The sequence below is a fragment of the Prionailurus viverrinus genome, chromosome E2 (genome assembly GCF_022837055.1).
Source record: "Prionailurus viverrinus isolate Anna chromosome E2, UM_Priviv_1.0, whole genome shotgun sequence".
Classification (NCBI taxonomy): Eukaryota; Metazoa; Chordata; class Mammalia; order Carnivora; family Felidae; genus Prionailurus; species Prionailurus viverrinus.
In genome coordinates, this window is record NC_062575.1 from 17,815,962 (window position 1) to 17,843,698 (window position 27,737).

At 43.2% G+C, this 27,737-nt stretch overlaps 2 protein-coding genes across 6 annotated transcripts in view; one reads left to right on the plus strand and one right to left on the minus strand.

Annotated features, from left to right (window-relative positions):
• Window positions 1–343: 343 nt before the first annotated feature.
• Window positions 344–15,490, plus strand: NQO1 (NAD(P)H quinone dehydrogenase 1). Its single transcript, XM_047836384.1, has 6 exons — window positions 344–785; window positions 8,717–8,881; window positions 8,995–9,125; window positions 11,933–12,046; window positions 12,904–13,005; window positions 13,898–15,490. Exons 2-6 carry the CDS (start codon window positions 8,773–8,775, stop codon window positions 14,201–14,203), a joined length of 762 nt encoding a protein of 253 aa, XP_047692340.1. The 5' UTR covers window positions 344–785; window positions 8,717–8,772; the 3' UTR covers window positions 14,204–15,490.
• A 7,079-nt stretch (window positions 15,491–22,569) lies between these two features.
• NFAT5 (nuclear factor of activated T cells 5) overlaps window positions 22,570–27,737 on the minus strand; it is a 115,156-nt gene continuing 109,988 nt past the window's right edge. For all 5 annotated transcript variants that reach the window (XM_047834556.1, XM_047834555.1, XM_047834554.1 and 2 more), the window contains one exon: window positions 22,570–27,328. The gene's annotated coding sequence lies outside the window, so the exon portion shown is untranslated. The remainder of the gene's footprint in view (window positions 27,329–27,737) is intronic.

Sequence of the window (27,737 nt, forward strand, 5' to 3'; positions counted from 1 at the left end):
CTTTCCTTCGTCTTGGCTATTCTTTAAATGCTTCCCTGTTACTTATCTCTCCAGCCAGCCTTGGACTAAACCATTTAGATTCCCATTCTGAGGAGCAGGGGTTTGCACCCAGCGAAGTGCGTCCTTTGAGACTCCCCAGTGCACAATGTGAACATTGCAAAGGAAGAAATGAATTCCCTTTTCCTGGAACACGTCTCCCAAGGTACCTCGGCCCTCCAAATCTAAGTCCAGAGTCACAGTGACTCAGCGAATCCGAGGTTTAAGGACCACACCCAGCACACCCTTCTCTTTGCCCACCCCATTCCGTGCGGAGGCAATTTCCCAGGACTGGGAGAGGCTCGCGGGGCGCGCTGGGACTCCACCGGAAACTTCCCCCTGCTGTCCCCAGGTGCTTCCTGGACAGGGTCCACATGGGCCTGCCTCCCACCCGCACCCAGACCCTTTAACTGCACCCTCCCGTCCCATATCCCACGCGTACCCACGGCACCCTACTCCAGTCCTCAGACCCCCCTCCCTTCCCTGAAGAGCAGCCACAGCACGCCCCACCCTGCGCCTCAAGGGCAAGCAGCCGGCTCCACCCCGGGAGGCCGAGCCCCAAGCGGGCAGGCGCGAGTTGCTATAAAGTGGCAGGCGCTCTGCAGGCTGCACGCCCAACCTCCCGAGGTGCAGCCCCAGCCGCTGCTTGACTGCTGTCCCCCACCCCCCCAAAGCGAGGATTCGGCGGCGGCCAGGGTCGCCCTGACAACCAGCAGCGCAGCCAATCAGCACAGCCGGAGCCCTGGCTGGTGAGTGCCGCGTCCGGGAGCTGGGGCACCCCCAGGCCTCAGCTGTCTGCAAGGATCCTGGAGGGGCTTAGAGCTCAGTTTTTCTCCTGGATTCAAAACTGAAAAAGCGAGAGCCTTAAGATCCCAGGTTGAGCCCTAATCGGACACCGGGGGAAGGGGAGCTCCCGTTTTCTACCCCATACCCACAAACTTAGGTGGGCATTTAACAGAGACTTGACCTTGGAGGCAGAAAATTTCCTCCAAAACAGGTCAGAAACCGGCCGTTGTCAATGGCCAAATCTGGTCCACTGGCACACCTTGATTGGCCTTATAGAATTTAAAATATCTTGGAATGAGTTGCTGATATTTATAGTAAATAGAGATTATTTTATTTAAAAATGTGAATTCCCTGCTTCGGGAGGAAAATTGAAAGATCTGGTGAGGAGTGTGCTGGAACTGGGGAACCTGTACCCTTTAGTTGGATAGAGACCATCCCAGGCTGCCTGACCAGGAGACCCTTTTTTTTTTTTTTTTTTTTTTAAGTTTGTTTATTTGTTTTGGAGAAAAAGCATGAGTAGGGGAGGTGGGGGAGAGAGAGACAGAGAGAGACACAGAGACAGAGAGAGAGACAGAGACAGAGACAGAGACAGAGAGAGAGAGAGAGAGAATCCCAAGCAGGCTGCAGGCTGTCAGTGCAGAGCCTGACTCCACGCTCGATCCCACCAACTGAGAAATCATGACCTGAGCTGAAACCAGGAGTCAGGAGCTCAAGAGACTGAGCCACCCAGGTGCCCCTGTTCAGGAGACATTTTTGTCTGTGATCCTTGGATGGGGCAGACCCGATCCCTGTATCGGGTCCATTTCAGTGGCAGAACCTCCGCTCTCCACCATCAACCTAAGGGGACATTACAGGTCACCACAACTTTATCTGATGCCTCTAAGACACCCCAGCTGCAGCCCCTGCAGGGGCAGGGGGCTCTGTTTACCAGAGAGCCTCATGCAGAGATGGGGCAGTGCTAGTGTTTAGAAAGCCATTTCTTCAATTGGGACAGAACTCTACCTTTTTGTCATTTCCTTCCCTGTGAGCCTTGTTCTTTCTGAAGACACACATACACCTAGAGAATCTCCGCCTGCCACAAGAGAGGGGATGAGACTGCTGTTTGCCGTTGACAACCTACAGTTAGAATCTCTGTGAAAAGGGCTGAGCTGGGGACTGGAAGCCCACCCAGAGTTTCTGGAAGCCTGGAGGAGAAGCATCTGGGAGAGACTGCTGGGTAGCTCACAAGGTTTCCTGCATGCACGATAGAGGCTGTTTCTATTTCATTTTTCTTATGTTTATTCATATTTGAGAGACAGAGAGAGACATAGTGTGAGCAGGGGAGGGCCAGACAGAGAGGGAGGGAGACACAGAGTCCAAAGCAAGCTCCAGGCTCTGAGCTTTCAGCACAGAGCCCGACGCGGGGCTCGAACCCATGAACCAGGAGATCATGACCTGAGCCAAAGTCAGATGCTTAACCTACTGGGCCACCTGGGCACCCCTCTATATCATTCTTCTGCTGGCCTGAGGACACCAGCACAGTATAGGGCAATCTTACGGAATATTCTGTACTTATGTGTAACTTAAAAAAAGGGGGGGGAGAATGAGAGAAAATGGAATGATTTGGACCTTGTTTAACTAGTATTAACTGTATCCAGCTAAGTCTTGACATTAATGGAAGCATCCAGAGCATTTGTTTGTAACTACTGGGTTCCTCTGACTGGCAGGCATGCATTCCGTGAGGAACCCAGGGAGCCCGGAAGGCAGGAACAAAATGCATGAAACTGACAGGAGGGCTTGCCCTTATTCCACTTGTAACAGGTTTTCCTTGATTGCTTATTCTTCCTGCCAGAATGATCATGTGGGTCATCTACCTTTTACTGTTAAATAGATCTAGATGTGCTTTACATTAAAGCCATGTACCACCATCCCTTTCTTTCTCTGCCAGCTTTATCTTTCCCTATGTTCCCCAGAACATGGAGTTCTGTGTTGGTCTTCAATGAAACTGCAGGTTGACCGAGTCCTGTTCAATCTGGAATGTCAGTGAATGCTTGGTTTCAGGTTGGCCTGCGGTTGGAGGCAGAGAATTGTAGGAATGTTAGAGTAACAGAGGAGGACAGAGACCAGCTCCCCTGAAACATTTGGGATACTTTGGCCACCAGCATGTATGCTCTACGAAAAAAAAGATTTGTGTCTCTTTTGCACACGGATGTATCCTAAATGCCTAGAGCAGTGCCTGGTGGATACAGGTGCTCAGTAAACCCTGGTCAGGAGGCTGAGACAAAGAGTTAGGGAGAACATGAGCAGGGCTCATGCTAGGGTGGACGTGCTGGGGGGAACAGAACACAAAAGATGGTGGGGAAGGAGCCAAACTATGGAGAGAGCCCAAATGTCCATTGACTGATGAATGGATAAAGAAGATGTGGTATGTTTGTGTATGTGTGTATGTATGTGTATGTGTGTATGTGTGTGTGTGTATATATATATATATATATATATATATAATCTTGCCACTTGCAATGACATGGATGGACCTAGAATGTATCATGCTAAGCAAAATAAGTCAGAGAAAGACAAATAACATATGATTTCACTCATATGTGGAATTTAAGAGACAAAGCAGATGAACACAAGGGAAGTGGGGGGGGGGGGGAAGAGAAGAGAGAGAAACCCAAGAGCCTCTTAAGGATAAAGAAGAAACTGAGGGTTGACAGAGGGAGTTGGGCAGGGGGATGGGCTACATGGGTGATGGGTATTAAAATGGGCACTTGTGATGAGCACTGGGTGTTGTATGTAAGTGATCCATCACTGAATTCTACTCCTGAAATATTACACTGTATGTTAACTAACTAGAATTTTAAAAATTAAAAAAAAATAAGAGGGTGGGGAAGGAATGAGGGATTTCACGACACAGAGAAGTGATGATGAATGGGGAGCACATTTCATAGGGTATGAAATCTTGAAAGCGAACCAGCACAGGGAGAGAGCTGCGTTCACAAAGATATGCTCAGCTGCGTTACCAAGTGGCCTCCATCAGGTCAATTATGTGCATGGCAAGCAGAAATGAATATTAAATTAGGGGTATTGGTAATAAGCTCATTTGGCTTTCAAACCTCTCCTTCAATGGCAGCTCCTTCTGAAGGCCTTCCCTAATCAGCCAGCCCGAAGTCAACAGTTTTCCTCTGGAATTTTGTTCCTTGCCTCCCCCGTCAGGCTAATGCCATTAGTTTTTTGTGTGCACATCTTACCGCCATTCCTAGGGGGAAATTCTGAGGATGTCAAACGGGTCATGTAGCTAGTTAAGTGGCAGGAAGGGAAAATGAACACTTCAAGTCCAAAAAACCCCAGGTTTGTCCACGAAAGGACCTGGCAACCAGTGACTTGGCATCATGCTGTTTGGAGAGGGAGTCACCCATTTGCCCTTCAACTCTGGCCCAGGAGCGCTTCTGCTCTACTGACTGCCGATCAGTGTTCTGTTGTGTATTTAGAACCTTTGACCATTTTTTTCTACTGCGTTGTTTTCAGGAATCTATATATACCAGATACTGAACACCATTGGTTTTGTTTCTGGCAAATATGTTCTTCTTTGTGTCTCATCTTACATCGTTTTTTTGTTTTTGTTTTTTTTAAGTTTATTTACTTATTTTGAGAGAGAGAGAGAGCACAAGCAGGTGAGGGGCAGAGAGGAGAGACAGAATCCCAAGCCGACTCCATGCCATCAGCTTGGAGCCTGCCGTGGGACTCGGACTCAGGAACCCTGAGATCATGACCTGAGCCGAAATCAAGAGCCCGACCTTAACCTACTGAGCCACCCAGGCGCCCCTGTTTATTTTTGAAAGCAGCAGGCGTCCTATAGCTTGCAGGTGACGAGCTCCTTAAAAGCAAGGGCTAGGTATCCTGATTCAGTCATTTTATGGCAAGTGCCTTTGTATTTTACTACTTCAGAAGTGCCTGTGAATACTGATAAGTAAAAAAAAATTTATCTTTATATCTATATACATAGCTTAGAAGAAGTAAGCCACAAGAATATAAACTCACAAAGCAGTATTCAGTAAACACTGATAGAACTAATGCAAAGGTACGTCACAGAGAAAACGCTTGTCAGAACTTTATATACTCACATCTCTCCCGAGAGTGGTGAGTCCTGGAGTTGATAAAGAGGGGGCAGGGATTTGTTAAGGCAGCCTCAGGAGCTCCTGAACTTTTCCCCAGGCCGTCCAAAGTAGGTAAACCGCTCTCCTAGAACTTGAAGCCCTTATCAGACTTCTGTTCCCCCCGTCGGAGTTTGGAGAGTCTGAAACGCCACGAGCAAGCGAGAGCGAGCGAAGGAGGCAAGGCTCCTGGGCAGGCTAGGGCCGAAGCTGCCGCCTGGCCGATTTTAACCCAGAGCAGCTGCTCCCGCTGGAGCTCCGCCCATGGGCACAGATGCTAGGAGTTAGGGAGAAATGAGGCAGTGACACCAATTACTAGGAGCGGTGTTGGTGGTAAACTCCATTCCCTGCCCTGCTGCCTGCACATGGTTGCATGGATTTATCTATAATTTATTAACTTTTTTTAGTGATCTCTACACCCAACATGGGGCTTGAACTCACAACCCTGAGATCACGAGCTCCGTGCTCCTTTGAGCCAGCCAGGCGCCCTTATGTCTACATATTTTTACGTTATTCCAGCTTCACCACTTGCCATGTAAACTTGGGTAACTTGCTTAACTTTTCGGTGCCTCAGTTTCCCCATCTTTAATGTGGGATACTGATTGTATCTAGCTCATGGTGTTGCCATGACAACTGGAAAAGAATGCAAAGCACTCAGAGCAGTGCCTAGCACGTAGTAAGCACCCGTTGATGCTGTTATCCAGAGAAAGGCAAATAGTATACGATTTCACTTGTTTGTGGAATCTGAAAACCCAATGAGCAAGCAAACAAAAGACATAGACCCATAAATACAAAAAACAAACTGACTTTGCCAGACGGCAAGGGGGAGCAGGGGGATAGGCAGATGGGTGAAGTGGAGGGGGAGATACGGGTTTCCAGCTATAGAATGAATAAGTCACGAGGACAAAAGGTACAGCACAGGGAATATGGGCGGTGGTCTTGTAGGAGAGTCGTGTGCTATGACAGGTGAGCGCACCGGGGGTGAGCGCGGTGTAAGGTGTAGGCGCGTGGAATCGCTGTGTTGTCCACCTGAAACTCATGCAACGCTGTGTGTCAAGTATACGTCAAGTAAAAGAGAATAAAAAGGGGTGCCTGGCTGGCTCAATTGGAAGAGCCTGTGACTCTTGCTCTCAGGACCGTGAGGTTGAGCCTCACATTGAATATAGAGATTACTTAAAAATAAAGAAATAAAACTTTAAAGAAATAAAACTAAAATAAAATAAATGCCATTGTTGCAAGAGGAAAACATTCTGGTTCTAACAACTTTGTAATACAGAGGAGGTCCAAGAAAAAAGTAAACCTTTCCCCTCTGTCTCTATGCCCTTGACATCTCTTACCTAGCTAAGAACACTATCAGTAGTTTCATGTAATTATTCCACATCTTTTTCCCCTCATACCTATATGCTGCAAATCTTCGTACACATATATGTAGTTTCTTTGTCTTTTTTTTTTTTTCAAGTAATGTCTACACCCAACGTGGGGCTCGAACTCACGATTCCAAGATCAGGAGTCACATGCTCTACCCACTGAGCCAGAGAGGGGCCCCTCATTCTTTGTATTTTTTTTAATTTTATTTTATTCCTGAGAGACAGAGAGTGATAGAGTGTGAGCGAGGAAGGGACAGAGAGAAAGGGTGACACAATCCAAAGCAGGCTCCAGGCTCTGAGCTGTTAGCACAGAGCCCCATGTGGGGCTTGAACTCAAGAACAGTGAGACCATGACCTGAGCTGAAATCGGATGCTTCCCCGACTGAGCCACCCAGGCGCCCCTCTTTGTCTTTTATAGTAATGGATTCACACTCGCTTCATTTGATCAGTTAACAATACATCGTGGATAGCTTTCTGGGTAACTCTATACAGTTAACGGCATACTAGTCTGTAATGTGTTTGTGCCAAAATTTATTCAAATATTCCCCATAAAGAGTCAGTGAATGCCAGTGAAAAGAATGACACAGTCCACGTCCTTGCTCATACATCCTTATATCCCAACGCTTTTAGTCTGTAGAACAGATTCCCCAAAGTTGGAGAGCTAGGTCAAAATTTATGCGTCCTCAAAATTTAAAGAGATTCGGCCTCATTACTTTCTCCCAGGGTGGAGGCAATTCGTGTTCCCATTGGCAGCTGCTAGCTTTCCTGCAATCTTAATAGCCCTCAGTGTTGCTTGTCTTAAATTGTTTTGCCAATCTGATGGGTAAATAATGATAAATTGTTTTGCCAATCTGATGGGTAAATAATGATATCTCATTTTAATTTGCTTTTCCTGACAGGCCAGGCAAGGCACCTGCTCATTTGTTTTTTGTCATCTGCATTTCCTCCTCTGTGAGTAGAGTGCTCATATCCTTGATTTATTTTTCTATTGTGTAGTCTGTCTTTTTTCTGTGTGTAGGCATTCGTTGGGATTTTAACCCTTTGTGGTAAGAGTTGCAGGTATCTGCTCCCCGTTGATTGTCTTTTGACTTTGTTTATGGTGCCTTCTGGTACACACAGATTTTTAATTTTTTTTAAATGATTTCTTTTAACGTTTATTTATTTTTTGAGACAGAGAGAGACAGAGCATGAATGGGAGAGGGTCAGAGAGAGGGAGACTCAGAATCCGAAACAGGCTCCAGGCTCTGAGCTGTCAGCACAGAGCCCGACGCGGGGCTCGAACTCACGGACCGTGAGATCATGACCTGAGCCGAAGTCGGCCACTTAACCGACTGAGCCACCCAGGCGCCCCCAGATTTTTAATTTTTATGTGGCTTTATCTGGCAAGCTTTCCGTTCGTGGTTGCTGAATCTCTAGTCTTTCTTACAAAGTATTCTCCATCTTGAGGTTATACAAATTCTTCCTTTAGATCCGTACTCTGCCAGGAATCTATTGCTCTACGAGGTGTGTTTGTGGGATAGTGAAAACAACAACACAAATACAACAGACACACTGAAAATTTGAAGTGAATTTTCACAAACTTGTGTGGTCAGCACCCAGGAAATAGAACATTGCCACTACCCCCTGATGAGGGGAACCAAGATACTGACGCCTGACACCTAATAGAAGGTGTTAGCAGGGGGGTGCCTGGGTGGCTCAGTCGGTTGGGCGTCCCTTCGGCTCAGCTCACGATCTTGCAGAGTGTGAGTCCAAGCCCCACGTCAGGCTCTGCACTGACAGCTCAGAGCCTGGAGCCTGCTTTGGATTCTGTTTCCCTCTCTCTCTACTGCTCCCCGACTCACACACACACACTCTCTCTCTCTCTCTCTCAAAAATAAAATACAAACATAAAAAAAAAAGGTGTCAGGAGGATAAGTCCATTTTCATGCAGATGGCCAGTTAAGTATGCCAGCAAAATTAGCCACTGCATTAAAATGCGTCCTTTATTCATTGGTACTTTTTTTTTTTAAATTTTTTTTTTAACATTTATTTATTTTTGAGACAGAGAGAGACAGAGCATGAACGGGGGGAGGGCCAGAGAGAGAGGGAGACACAGAATCTGAAACAGGCTCCAGGCTCTGAGCTGTCAGCACAGAGTCTGACGCCGGGCTCGAACTCACGGACCGTGAGATCGTGACCTGAGCGAAGTCGGACGCTCAACCGACTGAGCCACCCAGGCGCCCCTCATTGGTACTTTTAAGGAGAAAATATGTTTCTGGCTGCCGTGGATGGACTGCATCACCCAATGCCTCGCAGAGTTCACTCCTCTATTATGGATCCTGGCTCGGCCGCCCTGTAGCTAAAGCTTTGCCGCTTGGAAACTGATTTTCTCCATATGCCTTGTGTGTGTCTAAATAGCCAGAAGAGCACTGATCGTACTGGCCCATGCAGAGAGGACGTCCTTCAACCATGCCATGAAGGAGGCTGCTGTAGAGGCCTTGAAGAGGAAAGGATGGGAGGTCACTGTGTCAGACCTGTATGCCATGAACTTCAATCCCGTCATCTCCAGAAGGGACATCACAGGTAGGATCAGCCTTCCCCCCCTTTAATTAGGTCTCTGTGGCACATCTCGCCTGTGGGTTCTGTGGCTCAGCCTCGGCCCCTCTGACTCCAGCCTGTCATTTTCCTCCGGGCAGGTCCACTGAAGGACCCCGAGAACTTTCAGTATCCTGCCGAGTCTGTTCTAGCTTATAAAGAAGGCCGCCTGAGCCCCGATATTGTGGCGGAACAAAAGAAGCTGGAAGCTGCAGACCTTGTGATTTTTCAGGTGCGATAGGACATCAGAAAGGAGTGTCAGGATGCTTGAGTTCTTATTGTCCTAGACTGGTCACCTAATTAGCTATGTGATCTTAGGAAAAGTCACTTACACACTTCAGCGCCTTCTTTATAAAGAAGGGTGATGACTTCAAACGGAGTGGTGTTACACAGATTTGTAGATATTGTGAACCTGGCTGTACTACTCTGAAAATATGTGACTACATGGGGCATGTGGGTAGCTTAACAAAGCCTGACTCTTGGTTTCGGCTCAGGTCACGATCTCACGGTGTGTGGGTTCGAGCCCCCAGTCCGACTCTGTGCTGACAGCCGGGAGCCTGCTTGGGATTCTCTCTCTGCCTCTCTATCTGCACCCCCCCCCACCACCACCCCCCCCCCCCCCCGCTCCCATACACGCTATCTCTTCTCTCTCTCTCTCAATAAATAAACTTAGACAAAAATATGTGACTACAAAGATGACCAGTGAGCCTTGAGCTTCTCTTCAGTTAGTGATTCCTTGTGGGATCTCTCAAAGTTTGCACTTGACCCCTTCTCTGCCCGAGCGCCCGGAGTGAAGCACGGGGCACGGACCCCTGCGGTCAGAGCCTCCCAGCTGAAGGGGGCGCTGCCCTGCTTCCTGTGTTCCCGCCCCTCTTCTCGTGGAAGCTGTCTCCCCGCCAGGCAGTCCGGACTGTACGAGCTCCTTGTCAATCCTCTTTCCCGAAAATGCCACACTGGACTCAATGACTTTGCTTCTACCGGTTCTAACCAGCCTTTTGATATTGAACACGGACCAGATGTGACCCTAGAAACTGCACGAGGAGGGTGACACCAGCTGCGGCTTTTGCAACTGTTCAATCAGCTGCAAAGAATCCAAACTTTTAGGTCTTCCGTTCCACCCTCAGGCCTATCGCTATCAAAGCCACGCCCCATGAGCCAGTGCCCCGAAGGATGCCTTTTTGGTCAGCGTTTTCCACTGTATCTTTTCCTAGTGCGGCCGTTGCAGCCACTGTGGCAGCTTTCAGTTCTGCTTCTCAGAATCACCGTATTTTAGAATTGGAAAGGACCTTGGTGGTCTTTGAATTGGCTTCTATCCGATGCATCAGTTTACTATCAGTACAACGGTGCAAGTTGTGTACTGTAAAATAGCAACATACCGAAACACAACGTAGACACTTCAGATTTGTATACTTATAACATTTTACCAACAGATGACAGGGAAAAGTCTTTTTTAATTTTAATTTTTTTTTTTTTTTTACTTAAAAATGTTTATTTTGAGAGAGAGTGGGTGAGGTGGGGGGAAGGCAGAGACGGAGAAGGAGAGAGAATCCCAAGCAGGGCCTGCACTGTTAGCGCCGGGCCGGACGTGGGGCGGGATGCGGATGTTTGGCTGAGCCACCCAGGCACCCCTGGCAAAGTCTTACTATGGGAGTCGGTGTACTTGTATGGTAATCTTTCAGCATAGAAATAAAGCGTCCTGAGGAAGCGATACTTTAATTTATCCCAAGGTACCACTGGGGCTAGCCCCCTGCTCACTTTTCTCACTTCTCCAAGAACAACCAGGGAAAGAATAAACTTTCAATATGCTGCAAGCCAACCAATTCTGTTTTCAGCTCTGACTGTAGAACATTCACAGGGACCAAATCTACGTGTCTAAGCCACCTACACGTTTATCTTAAAAGCCTCAGGTCTGGCCCCTCACAACTGCAGAGTTGTGAGTAATCTGCAGAGTAGAGATTACTCAAGCCCCTGGTTTTACAGATGAGGCCCATCAGACTTAGCAAAAGTAAGGGGCTTATGTGACAAAGGTCTTGCATCATGTCCACGGCAGATTCAGGGTGAGAACACGAATCTTGTGCTCCATCTCATGTTCCTTCTGTTCTAAACCCCAGCCCATTCTGCCCCCTTTCCTGTGGATCAATAATCCATCAAATATCAGGGAAAGATACCAAGTCCAACAAATTCCTTCTCTGTGCTAAACTTGTCTCATCGGGCCTGTCCCAGGTGTCCCTGTGTTTAAATCCGAAGTCAGGGAGAAGAAGAGGAAATACTGGTATCGTCCTGGTGCTGCTTTTATTAGGACAAGAGGGCCGACAAGACTCTTCCATGGGAATTCCCTGATAAGCCGAGCGCACACGGGTCATTTGTTCGCCTGTGTGAGCGCACACTCATGTGCAACTTGTTCTATTTGAAAAAAATTTTTTTAGTGTTTATTTTTGAGACAGAGACAGAGCACGAGCGGGGGAGGGACAGAGAGAGAGGGAGACATAGAATCTGAAGCAGGTTCCAGACTCTGAGCTGTCAGCGCAGAGCCCGACGCGGGGCTCAAACCCACAGACCACGAGATCATGCATGACCTGGGCCGAAGTCGGACGCTTAACCAAGTGAGCCACCCAGGTGCCCCATGTGCAGCTTATTCTAAACGGTAGGATTTCACATCCGTGAACACAACATACATGTTTCACATTGTTGACAGCACTCCTACAAAATATTGATTTTGTATTTTGCGTCACACACCGTAGCAAACTTTATCTGCATTCCTTGCTATTTAGACTCGGCCGCGAAATGTGATCTTGTAGAAACAAATCATCATTGCACGTGGCTTTCTTCAGACCTACCCGGTACTTGTTTCTTTTAGGCAGAAATAGAGTGTCAAGTTGACTGACCAAGGACAATATTTTTCTTTAATGTGCTAACTCCTCCTGAAGCAACGACAAGGGCCCCAAGAAGGGTTTGCTCTTCTGTGACGTCAGCCAAGCACCTGAGCCTTCTTCGCTGGCGGTAGTTCCTTCTGTGACCTCTCTGTGCTCTGCCCCACAGTTCCCGCTACAGTGGTTCGGAGTCCCCGCGATCCTGAAAGGCTGGTTCGAACGAGTGCTCATAGGGGGGTTCGCGTACACGTATGCTGCCATGTATGACAATGGACCTTTCCGGGTAGGTGGATGGTTCTGTTTCTCTAACAGCTGGATCCGGGCTGCCTTCTGTCCTGAGGCAGAGTTCTGAACACAATTGGGTACTAAGGTCAGCTCCTGGGACAGCTGGATAATAGTGCGTGCAGATATTTAATTTTTTAAAAATATTTATTTTTGAGAGGACAAGAGCGTGAGCAGGGGAGGGGCAGAGAGAGAGGGAGACACAGAATCCGAAGCAGGCTCCAGGCTCTGAGCTGTGAGCACAGAGCCCGACGTGGGGCTCGAACCCACGAACCACGAGATCACAACCTGAGACCAAGTCGGACACTCAACCCACTGAGCCACCCAGGCGCCTCTGTGTGAAGATATTTAGACAGGACTTTAGGATTTGTTTTAACATACCCCAGGAACACAAGGGGCGGGGAGATTAGACAAAACTAGAATGGCAAGATGCTGAGCGTTGAGGCTGGGTGGTGGAGGCCTCATGAGACTATTTTCTGTATGTATGTAGACACCCAAATACTACACTGGACACATTTTGAGGTCTCCTGGATTACATGCCTGGATATAGGCAGAGCGCCATGGGGAGACGGACACAACAAATAACTCCATGTAGGCACCAGCAGTCGACACCGGTTTCGTATCAGCCTTCACCTGCTTGGCCACACCCCGGAGTAATGTGGACTCCGGGGCTGGCCCTCGAGTGTTGACTTCTGGAGTCATACTGCGTGGCTCACAGGAGCCGGTGTGGGAGGAAGGAACAGAAATAGCAGGTGGCTGGACTTGTGTGTCGAAAAGAACACAAGAACAGCCCTGGGGCCGTTTCGTGAACCTCCCGTCATGAAGGAGACGTGGAGTGTGATGACTTTTCCTTCGCAGAATAAGAAGACCGTGCTTTCCATCACCACTGGTGGCAGCGGCTCCATGTACTCTCTGCAGGGTATCCACGGAGACATGAATATCATCCTCTGGCCAATTCAGGTTACTTTGTTTCAGTGAACCTTCCCCGGGGATTAATTAATTGAGCTTTCAGTGGGGTCCAGATTCTCAAGATGGCAGCTGAAAACAGACCCGAGGTGTGAGGACAGAAGCAACGTAATAATTCAGAACTCCAGGGAGCTCCCTTCTAAGCCTTACTAGTCTTTCCGGGCCCCTGTACTCAAGAGTAACCTGGGTGTGCACGCGTCCAAACAGCTCTGTCTCCTAACCAAAGGCTAGTGCAGGTAACCCCTAGATTTGTATAGCCATGGGCCCCCACTCCAGACAACTGATCGCTGTCTCCAGTCTTCCTGGCCTTCTCCAGGTTGCCGCTATGGCCTCACCACCTATGAGAAAATTTCAGAAATGATTTAGCCCAGCCAGCAAGAGTGGAGTCTGAGGGAGGCTTCTGGGTGGTCGGTCACTGGACCATGAAGATGATCTCTTATACAGAAGAGGGTTGGAGAGAAGAGCAAATGCGGTGGCCACCTAGAACGGCGGAGAATAAATTCTACAGATCACTTATTGAGGCTCATCTAGTTAGAAGGAGAGGCGGAGAAAGGCGCATCCACATACCTTGGCAGGAGTCCTCTGCCAAGAAGCCGAAACTCCCTTATGTGAAAGAAGTTCCGGCTCTTTGGCAGAGGATCCCAGGCTGGCACGGTTTCAAGATTTTGTTCATTTAAACAACAGCTCAGCTGAATAGGCTAAAATAGGTAACAGCTAGGAATAGAGTGCTAGAAGGTGAGAGAAAATAGCTATGAATTGATTCTCCGGGGAGCCTCGGGCCCCCACGTCGGAGCGTCTTGTTGGAAAGCCTACATTACTTCTGTTTGTGGTACAAGCTGTATAGGGTTTGTTCTGTGACTCACCTCTGTTCTCCGTGTATCCCCAGAGCGGCACTCTGCATTTCTGTGGCTTCCAAGTCCTGGAACCTCAGCTGACATACAGCATTGGGCGCACTCCTACGGACGCGCGAATTCAGATCCTGGACGGATGGAAGAAACGCCTGGAAAATATCTGGGATGAGACGCCACTGTATTTTGCTCCAAGTAGCCTCTTTGACTTAAACTTCCAGGCAGGGTTCTTAATGAAAAAGGAAGTGCAGGATGAGCAGAAAAACGAAAAATTTGGCCTCTCTGTGGGCCATCATTTGGGCAAGTCCATCCCGACTGACAACCAGATCAAAGCCAGAAAATGAGACTCACAACACCAGATTCCTTTCAAAAATGTAACCAAATCTAGGTTTCTTTTTCATGCTTGCTTGACTAGCTTCAGTTTTTAAGATTTTTGTGTGTTTTTCTTTCTTTCCACAGGGAATGAATAGGAGGCCGAATTGACTGTATTCATACATTTTTGGATAGTTTTATTCAATGTAACTGATTCTTCTGATTGCTATCATGGCCAAACCTGATTAGTCTCAAGAGGCCACTGAGGATACAAAGCAGGGAAAGATGGAGAAAGATGCGAGGCAATATTCTTTAAGGTCCTCTACACAACTGAATTCCTCTTTTTAGGGATCCATTTTTAGGGCTAAATCTGGCTGGAGAGTATCCAACTCCTCAGTGATACATTTTTCTTTTAATTGCCCTCTCTGTGGTTTATGACAAAAGGGAATTAATTGCTCTGAGAAAGAAATGACTGAATCTGACACAAGGGACTTGTTTAGTAGTTACTAATCTGTGCTTGTTTATGGCACAGGATGATACTGGTTTTGATTACTACGCAGTGACTAATATGCCTAATGTGTGTGTTACTCTTGCTCCGCCTGTTGTTCTTTATACACAGCACACACCGATACCTTCCGATGAAAAGACAGTAAAACTCTCTTCTTTACCTCAATCTTTTAATTTCATGTCTGCAGGAAAATAAACCAACATATCTATACGCTACATCTGCCGCTATGAATGAATTCAAGAAATAGTTGCTCCCAATACGTAACAGCAGCCTTCTACAAACACTACTTTATTTCTGAGCTACATCACAGTCTGGAAGGGTTTCTTCTCTGTCATTGTTGACCTGATGACTTTCCTTTTGGAAGCGTTTGGTTCCACAGTTTTGGGGATAACACTGTAATCCTAGAGTTTCATTAACTTTGAACAATTTTGGCATATTCTAACTTCCCATTGAAATGATTGAAGTGTGACTGACTCACTGGCGGTATAATTCAAGTAGAATATGATGAAAGGCCGCCCTCTGGTGGTGCGTTGAAAGGAAACACGAGGGGTTTTGCAAACCAAGGTTGCCTGGAACTGGGAACAGGTCCTGTACCTGCCAAGGAAACGAGGGCGGCAGGCTGGAGACCCTCCTGTGCCAGATGCTGACAGGCAATTGGGTAATTCCCCCCCCCCCACACACACACAATATACTTAATGGCAGATGGCTGGGCGCTTCAGCTTGAAAATATCTTGTTGCCTTCCTGCTCGCTGCAATTTTGTGTAAATTTCTGAAAGTTCCAGATGAAATCAATAAAACCCATTTGTACAAAGATCCAGGCTTATTGGTTTCAGCGAAGCTAGTGATGGAGGTGAGGCATACAGGCAAAGTGGAATCGATGACTCGGGAAGATGGGATCAGAGCCTGCAATAATAAAGGCCGGGAGCCTCGAACGAGAGCTCTCCCAACAGGGCTGCTTCATACTGAACGGTAATGGAACAACATATTGATATCATCTCAGGGAACCGAAGGGATATTTAAAGAGACCCAGAAAAGAATGTTACAGAAACCAAGAAAAACCTAGAATTCAGTAAACAAATGCCAAAGGGCAGTATTTATTGTGATTTGCCTGATTTGTTGATTTACCCAATGGCCCAGGTACTCTTCTAGGCATGGGGAACAGAGCAATGAACAAAACCAAGCACCTCATGGAGTTTGCATTCAAGGGAAGAATGACAGAATAGTCATGTCGGGTGGTGACAAATGCTGGGAAGAGAGAGAGACAGGATATGGGGAGTTTTGTTTTACACTGGCCGATCAAGAAAGACCTCCCCAGTAAGGCTACATTTGAGCAAAGACCTGATAAAGCGAGAGATAGATGCCTGAAGGGAGGCACTCCGGGCAGGAGTGACGTCAGAGTGCAAATCCCTGAGGCAGGAACACGCATAACAGGAAAAGAGAGGACTTTAGTGGCTACAGCAGAGCAGGGGAGAGAGGGCTAGGCCAGAGACACAGCTGGGACTGGAGACGGAGCCTCGTAAGTGCTGTAAGAATATAAAGATAGGAAGTCATGAAGAGTTTTGGGCTGAGGTATAGCATAATCTGACTCCTGTTTGGCTGGTAGGTGAGGAGCCAAGCGTAAGGCAATGATGGAAGCATGGAGAATTGTGGCACAATGTGACAAGCTAGTCAATAAATGCTTTGGACCAGGGTGACAGCAATAGAGGTGTGGAGAAGTGCATGTATTTATTCATTTTTAAAAGAGATTTTAGGTAGTCTCCAAACCCAACATAGGGCTCGAACTCACAACCCCATGATCAAGAGTTGCATGCTCTACCGACTGAGTCACGTGTCTCAAGAAGTGAATGTATTTACAAGGTTGGCTACATCCCATTTGCTAAGGTGAGCAAGAATCTGGAAAGCATATTCGGGGAAGAAGCTGGGATCAGGAAGGGTGGAATCAAAATCTGATTTCAGACATTTTATGTTTGAGAGGGATGTCTATTAAGACTGCGATAGAAGGGTGTCTGGGTGGCTTATTTGAGCGGCTGACTCTTGATTTTAGCTCAGGTCATGGTCCCAGGATCATGGGCTTGAGCCCCGTGTTGGGCTCTGTGCTGCGCACGGAGCCTGCTTGAGATTCTCTCTCTCTGAAATAAATTTTTTAAAAAGACCTGGTGTTAGGGGAGACATTATGGTAGGAGGTACACATCTGGAAATCTTCAACATACAGATATTATATAAAGCAATGTCACAGATGACATTACCTGGGATATGAATTACCATAGAGATCTGGTAATTGACTTCTAGTTCTCTCCAGTGTTAGGTCAGGAAGATGAGAATGAAAAATAAGTGGCCAGTGGAGCAGGAGAGCTGAGGGTGGGGTCCTGAAAGCTAAGTGAAGAGAGTGTTTCAAATACGGAGTGATCAAGTGTGTCCAATACTAAGCCAAGGAAGCTAGATCTGAGAATTGACCTTTGCATATAGCCATATGGCGGCCACTGGTGACTTTGACAAGAGATATTTCAGGAGACTGGTTTGATGAAAGCCTGATTGGAATGGGTTCAAGAGAGAATGGAAGAAGAGGAAGTGGAAACTGTGTGTGTGTGTGTGTGTGTGTGTGTAGGGTCAGGGGAGGGGGGGTGGTCAGTTATTTGATTTTTTTAAGAGATAAGGGACATTATAGCACATTTACATGCCAGTAGGAAGGACTCAGAGAGGAAAGGTTTTGATCCTGGAGAAAGAGGACAATTAAAGGAACAGGTCTTTGAAAAAGCCAAAGCTTATGGGATCTAGTACACAAGGGACAGAAGAGCTAAGTAGTGTCAGGACTAGAAATACTAAAACAGGGTACTTACTGTGTACCAGGAACTAAGCAATTTTACATGACTTAATTTACTTAGTTTTTGCAATAGCCCTAAGAGGTTTTGCTTTTGTTTCTACTTTATAAATAAGGAGATTGAGAAATGGAGAGGTTAAATGGCATGTGTAGGAACCAGAACTCCACTCAGGTGGGCAAACTCAAGAGCTTATGCTTTTATTTATTTTTATTTTAGAGAGAGAGTGAGAGAGAGAGAGCACAAGTGGGGGAGAGGGGCAGAGGGAAAGAAAGAATCTTAAGCAGGCTTCACGCTCAGAGTGGAGCCTGATGCGGGGTTTGATCCCACAACCCTGGGATCATGACCTGAGCCAAAATCAAGAGTCAGATGCTCAACCGACTGAGCCACCCAGGTACCCTGAACCCAGGCTTTTAAAAACTGTATTCTATTGCCTCCGTAGAAGCAGGGACGATGGCGCCATGCAATAGAGCACAGGGGTAGCAATCAATACCTTTTCTTGAGAACAAGATCATTAAGTGTTGCGGTTGAGAAACTGTAGCTTTTATATTTCCAGAGTCCCTGTTGTGTCCTGAGCAGGGATAAATGATGTTCCAATTCTGTTAAAGGCCTGATTACATGGCTGCTGAGAATGTGTTTGCTCCTTACAATATGAGAGAGTAGTACTCTCACCAGCTCGGAGAAAAGCGGGACAACCACCTCCCTTGCTGTGGACACTGTACCTTGAATTATGTAAGCCAGGTTGCAGCCACTTACAGTCCCATCGTCACATCAGTGTTTTGCCCACAAAGGCACATTTTTGGACCCAAGTATTTTTGACATTTATACTTAATAAATTTCATTTGGTTATCACTCCTTTCCAGGGCTGTTGAAGTCAATAAATGCCAAAAGACAACATTTTTTTTTTTTTTAAAGCAGGTTTCACATCCAGTGGAGTCCAATGAGGGGCTTGAACTCATGACTGTGAAATCAAGATCTAAGCTGAGATCAAGAGTTGGATGCTTAAGACTGAGCCACTGAGGCACCCCCCAGAAGACAACTTTTAAGTACATATAGAACAATGGTAGCATTGTTAGGAAATATATAGCCTCCTAAAATGACAACTCATGTATGTGTATACATTTGGGTATGTTAAAAATTCAGTCACCTTCACAGAATCAACAGGCAAAGTCTATATGTGATAAGAAGATATAAGCATACTGTTGAAAGCAGGGCTTCTTAAGCTTCAGTTATTTATAGATCAAATTCATGATATCCATGTTCCATCTGTATTAGTATTTAATATTTGTCTTTAATGTCACTTACATTTCCCCACAGTCTAGTAGGTGGATATATGTTTTTCTAACACGCAAAGACATATATGTCTACTCACGTAACATTTTGAATACCGCTAGTGATATGTTATATATACATTTTGGTAAACACCAACTGATATATGTGGAGATAACAGATGAAAGAACAAAAAGAGAATGCCTCTGGGTGTGGGACTGAGGCTGAGGGCTGGGGAGATCTGGTTTTCAGCAAAAGCACCTTTATGCTACATGATTTGCTACCACACTAGATGCTACGACACTGCCTGGCAAAACAGGAGGCGCAAAGTAATTGCTCCAAATCCAACTATATTTCATACCTTTTCCTAATGATTTTATAATTTCAGCCATAGGCTCATGCTGCTCAACACTGACATTCACGGATATGAATTCATTCACAAAGTCTGAGGAAAAAACGACAGCTACTCACCGCAAAATGAAAACTTTCAATGTTTTATTTCTGACTGCAGCTGTTTACAGAAATATAGTTGCGAGTATACAAATGTTCCAATAGAAGCAAAATATCTTTTTAATATTTAACAAGTTATCACAGATAGCTAAAAACATAGATGCAAATGAAATTCCCCCAGAGAACAAACTGAAAATATCTGGTGTCAGTGCTCTGAAATCTCAACTATGAAAGCCATATACACAAAAATGTAATCCTTATTTCATTGCAGGACAATGGAAGAAGGCAGTTCAGTGGTTGATCAGTGTGCTCAAGCAAATAAAATTAAATTAAAAAAATTTAATGGCAGAATGGTAGCTAAACCACTTGAGAATGGGTTAATGAAATATGTGCAATATGTTAAATTAAAAGACTAATAAAAGAAGTGAATAAAACTCAGTAAAATTGTCCAAAAAGAGTAGCAACTACTTGGAGCTTATCAATTAGAAGGAAACAAGGCGAGCAGATACATTCATTAGCTCAAAAGAAATTAACTCAATGTCACTGGAATCAGTTTGTAGCTACTAAAGTCATAAACCCTTCAGTGCAGGACAGTTCTTCATTGGACTCATCAGTTTGATTCCAAAGCCACCCTCAAACATCTGAGACGGTGTGTGTGTATGTATATGTGTGTGCGCGTTGTCCTGAGGTTCATTAGGTAAAATAATAAGCAAACTCTATAAACTATTTCACACCAAATTTCTTCTGGGGAAGAAAAAGAACAGGGATAATATGGCTAAACATGGGGCTTCTAAAAGAGACACTACAAGTTGGAGTCAAATAGAACCATGATAGAATTCTTTGGGCACAGGAATACATTATGCAATCAACTGGGGAAGAGGGGAAAGGGAACACGAAAGGAGGAATGTACCTAGAGCATCTCCCCACAGTTTGCCTAAGTGTTGCCAGCACCAAGGTTTGTAGAGTAAGCCACTTACACTTCCACTGCTAGTGTTAAGCAAAGACAGCAGTGGTGATTTTTATAAAGTGAATATACAATTATTTTTAATTTGAGTGTCCTTTTTTCTTCCATGAGTTAATTAATTGGTGATTTGTAAACAGTGGAAGGAAGATTACAGCAATTATGGAGGTACTAAATTACACACAAAATTAAAATGAACAAATAAATCTACTTATCTTGTTAGTTTATATTTACCATGAGGCATATAATTGGGAAGGGAGAAATGCCCAGATTAATAATGCACTGTCTTGTCCAATATTTATTTTAGTAAATAATGCGTGTCTGAAGCGTAAGTTCCAAGGATAGCTATATCTCTACTGCATCAGTTCTCATACAAACCAAGCTACTTTTAAATAAGTTTTATTGATTTAAAAAAGAAATTAAATAAGGTGCTATGTTGACCTGGCCAGCCATCTTATTTAATATCTCAGATACAAATACAAATACAAGGAATGATGTTCCGAGAGTTGGTCTAGCCAGACCAAAATTGTGGTCTGCTGGTAAAGTAAGAGGCAATGAAAAGAAAGCTTGTGTTATCACTGCCCACAAGGTACCCATTTTATGGATAAACAGGAGACTGTAGCACCCGTCAATTGTTTTAGCTACTTAAATGTCATAACAATTGAAAGAAATATAGAAGATTGCACCTATATATTTAAATCAGTCATTTAATGTAAACTTTTTAGTAAATGGTAGGAAAATGCCAAACTAAGTTAACTGAATTATCAATAACTAGACTAAGTGTATATGTATATAAAATATACTGTATTTCTATAGACAGTACTAAGAATAACTTATCATTGCCAATAAATGATTACGGATAACCAGGTTAAGCTGAATTTACATAAAGAACAATATATAACTATTTGTATGAGTAGGGGGAAAAACCTTTCTAGATCTTACTGTATACCATTTACACCAGTGGTTTTCACGCTTGAGCATACATCAGAATTACCTGGAGGGCTTGTTAAAACACAGATTGCTAGGCCCCATTCCAAAGTTTCTGATTCAGTATGTCTATGACAGGGCTCCAGAATGTGCATTTCTACCTAGTTCCCAAGTGATACTGATGCTGGCTGGTGGGGTGAGGACCATATTTTGAAAACCACTGGTTACACTCTATATGTAAAAAACTATACACTACAATGTTCTCACAGACAAAACACAAAATACTGGAAGAGGGCTGATTTTAATTAAGTCTCAAACATATACATTAGCAAGCTGAACATTAATATTTCTAAAATGGTTTGCTGAAGTGTAATCATTTCTCCACATAGTCAATTACATTTCAAAGTCTTAAGTCCTACGATACAGTCATTTTAGAAAATATTCACAGAACACTTACACCAAGCTGACTATCCAAAATAAAAAGGGATACAAATAGTTAAGATGTATTCATTAAGAAGGAATCATCACTATACAGCATTCTTGACTTCTTTGGAATGATTAAAGTGCATAATATCATTAGGGTATTAAGAATATTGCATAAAAGCCTGCAGTTTTCAGTGCCACTAAGTCAAAGAAATACCCAGGGGGGAAAGAAGCTCTATCCCAAAGCTGCCGCTGTGATGCCCTCTCTTTCAGCATCACCACTGCAGCCAGGAGCCAGGACAGAGGCAAAATAACAAAACCAGAGGGACAGTCAATCCAACTGTATCTTGTTGAAAGGAATTATTACCTTTGTTCTAGAGGGATTCCAATATAACTTCTTCATTTTCTTTGACACTATTTTTCATAGAGATTACAAAGGTTCTGATAGGCAAGAAGTGCACTACGACGAATTCCATGGCGTTGTCTAGTTAGAAAAATGGACTTTACCAGGTTTTATCTAAATTTTGTGTCAGTGATTTATTTTTTTCTAAGTAAGATGAGAGAAGATGTTTTAAATACTTCCTTCCTGAAATTTAACTACAAACATTTGTGTGCATGGAGTCTCACAGACAATAAAATTTTCATTAGCATTCAGATAAGACCTATCATTAGTTGGTCGATATGAAGTCAAATTTAGATAATTTATATAAAGCCTCAACACTGTAACTCTAATGTTTATTTCATTTTTCAGAGACAGAGTGCGAGCAGGGGAGGGACAGAGAGAGAGAGAGGGAGTCACAGAATCCGAAGCAGGCTTCAGGCTCTGAGCTGTCAGCACAGAGCCCGATGGAGGGCTTGGATCTTATGAACTGTGAGATCGTGACCTGAGCCACAGTTGGCGCTTAAGTGACTGGGCCACCCAGGCGCCCCTAATTCTATAATCTATTATTTACCCTCCCCCAAAGGAACAATTCTAGCAATGTATCTCTCTGTTACTCTTATGCCAAAGGGAAAGACTTAGGAAGCTGTTTTCTCTGGTGTTAGAAAAATGGAGAAAAGAATGCTAAATGAAATAATTGAAAGATGGGGCCTACTGAAATAATTTATTTGTTTTTGGCAATAGTGAAAAATGAAATTACAAGAAAGGGGCACTATTATGGTAGAAAGGCACTTTTCCATATGCATTTAGTCTAGATATAAAATATTAATTAAAAATTTTTTTCTGAGAGAGATAGTGGAGTAAAAATAGAATTTTATTAATGAATGAGGCTAGAATGGCATGAAAATAAATGGGAATTAAAGAATTAATTAGAGTACTGAGGCAATTCACAAATGATGCTATAGGAATTACTCTGATATTTACTGCATTGTGAACATTATGTCCACGATTTAGCTCTAGTGACACAAATAAGCGGAGGAGAAAACCTCTTTTTAATATGGATATACCTAACTTAGTAGGGAATGTGCTCTGAGTTTTTTTCCTAATAGAGCTGCTGAACTATACAGTCTTTGTCTTCATGGAGTCCCTCCAAATAAGGTGTGCAGACAGAACATGGCTGTACAGGTTAGGGATGAAGCCTGTGGTCATAACTTTTTTGTCAAAAAAGTTTTTTGAAACTTTTTGAAACTAAAGCTAACAGACCTCATCAAGTTTTCAATTAATTAGAAAAAAAATTAATAAATCTTAGAACAGAAATTTTCATCAGAATGATGAATAATTCTCAAATTACTCCTAGTGAGGATTCATAAGTCACGTTTAATTTGAGACTTTGATTATTAAAGCATTTAATTCTGGTCTTTAATTATTGATCTGTCTAAACAGATTTCACTCCTCTAAAACAAGTGTCCAAAACAGTTTAGATGGCCAAAAAGAATTATTACTTTAGTTCTAGGGGGACTCAGAACTTTTTTCATTTGCTTTGACATTATTTTTCCTAGGCAGATTAACTGAGGTTCTGATGGATAAGAAATGCACTATAATGCAATTCTCAACTACAGCATAGACAAAATTACCACAAAAAGAAAGGAAGAAAGGGGGGGGTGTCCCTCATTAATTCTGCTTTTTATAATAAATAAAGCCCTTTAAAAACCTGTTCCAGAGAGTCTGGCAAAAACTGATTTGCATTGGTTGCTCTAATTACAAAGGTAACATGATAAAGCTCTGAGGCAAATATGATTTCTAGTTGTCTTCTCCCCTGTTGGTGTGGATATATCATGGAATGACAATAAGGAATAACACACACATACACACACACACAGAAAGATAAGCTCCAAGCATTAAGGTGATTTGCTAAAAGCAAGAGCAACTGAATATAACAATATAAAGGACTAAAAAAAGGTTCAGAGTTTATTTAGGTCCTTCTGCCATAAATAAATTTAATAAATTGTTGCTTCCAAGGCCTTTGCTGGCTCATGGAGTCTCTCTCATAGATCGCTATTATTTGTAACATTAATCTGGAAATTGTATTATTAGCACACGTATCAACCACTGACCACTGAGCTAACTCTTCAGTAAGAAGACAAATGTCTTTTGTAACCAAATAGTCAGAATGCTGTACTTAACAGTGACCTTTAGGGGTAGGGAACATTTAACGATGTTAAAAAAAATATCCATCATTATTGAATAAGAATGTGGTAGCATAGCACAGCCCTTGTATAAATAACCACAAAATTTATGAAAATAAAATTTGGGTTTTCTGCCTCCATCCAATCAAGCCACTACAGTTCAGGTGTATGTTCTGTTCTAAACTTAGATACTATAAAACAGAAAATTGGTCCCTGGTAACTTGGCATTGGCGATCAGCATTTTACGATGATAAGCCTCTTGCGAAACAACAGAACAGAAGTCAGCACACAAGCCAGTCTTCTTGCCACCACTTCATCCACAGAGCAGTGCTAAGAAACATTCTAGTTGAAACTTGGTGAGCAAATAGACTTCCTGAGTCTCCTGTGTAATCTCTTAGAAAAAAAGTCAGAAAACTCAGAAATAAACTTACAGTATTTTATTTCTACTTCTTATTTTTATACCTGCTGGGTAAGCTCTTTATACCTCTTTATACCTCTGCAGTTAGAGTTTTACATGTTAAAACTGAAGCACTGGATTGTGTGGCTGGTCCTTCTCATAACCTGAACTATATTGGGTAATTTTCCCTGATGCGGTGGGGAGAGATGATCTATTGAGGAAAATGCTTTTGGTTCAGAGAATCTATAAAGTAGCTCTGGATATTACAAGATGGGGAAAACGTTATTAAAATTACAAACATGGTTTGTGGTTTTTTTTAGTGTTATTATAAATAAAAGGCATAGAATACAGAAAGCCAATTAATAATAACAATAACAACAATAAAATATTAAATATATAGTGAGCAAAGACTGAATGGCTCATTCTCATGAAACACCATCTGACACAATTGCCTGATGGGTTTCCTTACTCTAACATTTTGCTGAGTGAAAGATCCAGCAAACACACAGTAAGCTGCCTTTAGCCCACTAATAACATCAAGGAACTGCCTGATGGAATGGCCACAGATGAACAGGTCATTTGTTTCAAAAGATACTTAAATACTCAATAAAGACATAACAAACCCCCCCCTCACTGTTATCAGACGCCACGTTGTGGTAGAACATCAGACAAACTCACAAATTTACCACAAAAATGTGTGGCAAAAAAAGAATAGTTTATATATATGTATATATATAAATTTCTATATTTATGCCAATGTACTCACTCAGTACAAATAGCAAAATAGTATACCATTTCCTAAATACAAAATATAGCTTTCCAAAAAAATGAAACACACATTAGATATAAACCATCCAAAACTTGAACGATTGAAAACTGTATTCAAAAGTAAATGACCCAGAGTAGGTCTCTTTCTGAAAAGTTCCCTTCATATCGGCAAGAAGCCTGTACTACTGAAAACGTAATTCAATGCCTCTCAATCAGAGAGAGAAAGAAAGAAAGGGTCAGGGTGGAGGGAAGAATATATAAGAACAAAGAGAAAAAACAAATTAGGAGAAGAGCACATTCAAAGAACTAAGGAGGACCACAAAAAGGGGGAAAAAAATCTGGCTATATAAACAAAACCAACACCACAATTCCACAAAGTTCAACTAAATGTATAGGATAGAAAACAAATTAAAAAAAAAAAAACACAACAGAAAAGTAGCCTTCAACAAATAATTAACAGGCTATTTTTTTTGTACACTTAATAAAAATAAATGAAACAGACATGAATACCAAAACATCTTATCTACATATAGAAGCCACACACAATTTGGCCTTAAACTGTATAAACAGCTTTCTACATGCCAAAAGGAAAACGAGACGTAAGCACGTGCCCAAACGACAGGTTGTCGTGAGAAGCAGGCATCCCGTGGGTGGCAAGAACACCCAAAACTGTGTAACTAATGCTACAACTGCAACTGCAAATTCTGGAGTGTGTAATTTTGCTCTCTAGAGACGTAACACAAGTTAATTCTTCATTTTACGTCAATGATATGACCCTGTAAAGCCTAAGGCTTGTGGGAACCATCAGATAAGTGACCACTTCAAACTGTAAAGCACTGAGGTGACAAGTGAATTACACTCACTGCAGTTTAGGGAGAAGTGATGTTTCAAGAAATTTTAGTTTGCTTTTTTTTTTTTTAATTAAAATGTACACTGTTTCCTATTAGAGGGAAAAATTTGAAGACTTCAGGACAGCACCGTTCATGGGGAAAAAAATGCATTGTTTCTTGTTTCTCAGGAACCAGCTCCCCTCACTCCTAAAAGAGTGGCCCCCCACCCTGCCTGTGCTGCAGGAGTTGCTGGGTTACCCCAGACCAAAGCGGCCTTTCCCTTTAAGTTGCTACAGGGTCACAAAGCTCGTAGTATATTACTAATTGTCTAAAATAAAGTGAAGAAGAGGGGGAGAATAATAAAAATGAACATAAAAAGGGAACACCGGTCCAAGAAGGGGATAAGAAGAAAACAGACTGAAGTTGCTCTGTCAGTTTTAACTGCTATAGGAGGATATCAGAACACAATTTACCATGTATTAACCCCTTCATTTTTTTGATAGAGCAAGATAATTATTCTTCTCTACTCAGGTATGGCTAAAACCCTTAATAGAAACACAGAGAATGAACAACTCTCTGGAAAATAAAATCAGTAGCATTTCAGCTGTTCCTAGATTGTGTGTTGTCTGCCTTTGTAATAAAGAGGCCTCTTATCTGTGTAGAGCTCTTACTACAGTTAACTTGTCAGAATGTTACCCCTTCAGTTTCTCCATAAAACTGAAAAAAGATTCCTTCATTTTGGCCAATAGCTGTGCTTTTTATATTGGAAAACCACAGCCTTACTTTTAGTTACTATTTGAACTTTCCTTTTTCAAAAGCCATTACTTGACTAAAACAATGCAGGTAAGAAAATATGAATGAAGAACAAAAGTAAACATGACAATATGAACTATTTTCTAATAGCAATAATAACTGAGCAGTCCAGCTTTTGAATTTGAACTATACTTTCAAAGAAATAGCGCCTAGGAAAATAGCAACAATTAATTCTGTCAGCTGGAAACTCAAATAGATTCTCAGTCATCACTGTTATTAGGAATATAAAATATTAAGATGTTAACAACGGTGGCTAATCACTGCAACAGGCAGCACAGGTGTGCTTCTTTGCAGTAAGAGTAAAATCTATCCATTTACTCAATCACAGTTTTTCATACTTTGTTTTGTTTTTAAAGTAACAGTTCAAAAATCCTCATGGAATCACATGATCTCAGGACATCTTGGAATCAGAATTTTCTTCATGGAATTTCTAAAAAAGAAGAAGAAGTTGAATATAACTCACTAAGGAGGGAACAAAATTATAAATTTCCTGTTACCCTGAAAGATTCCAAAGTATATTACAATACTATAAATGATACTGCATCATATTTATACTTCCACACACTTTCCTGACTCAGTATTTATTTCTTGAGGAAGGGAGAAATAAGACTTAATTATATCCAATCAATAGTACATTGATCAGGTGTTCTGTCATTCCGTGGTGAAGAAACTTAGAACCAAAAGGATTGCCTAGCATCAATACTATGACCACAAGCTATCATCCAGAATAATTTATTCAGATTTAAAAAGTATCATCTTACATTTTATTTTGAGAGAGAGAGAGAGAGAGAGAGAAGCAGAGAGAGAGAGAGAGGAGGGAATCTCAAGCAGGTCCCACT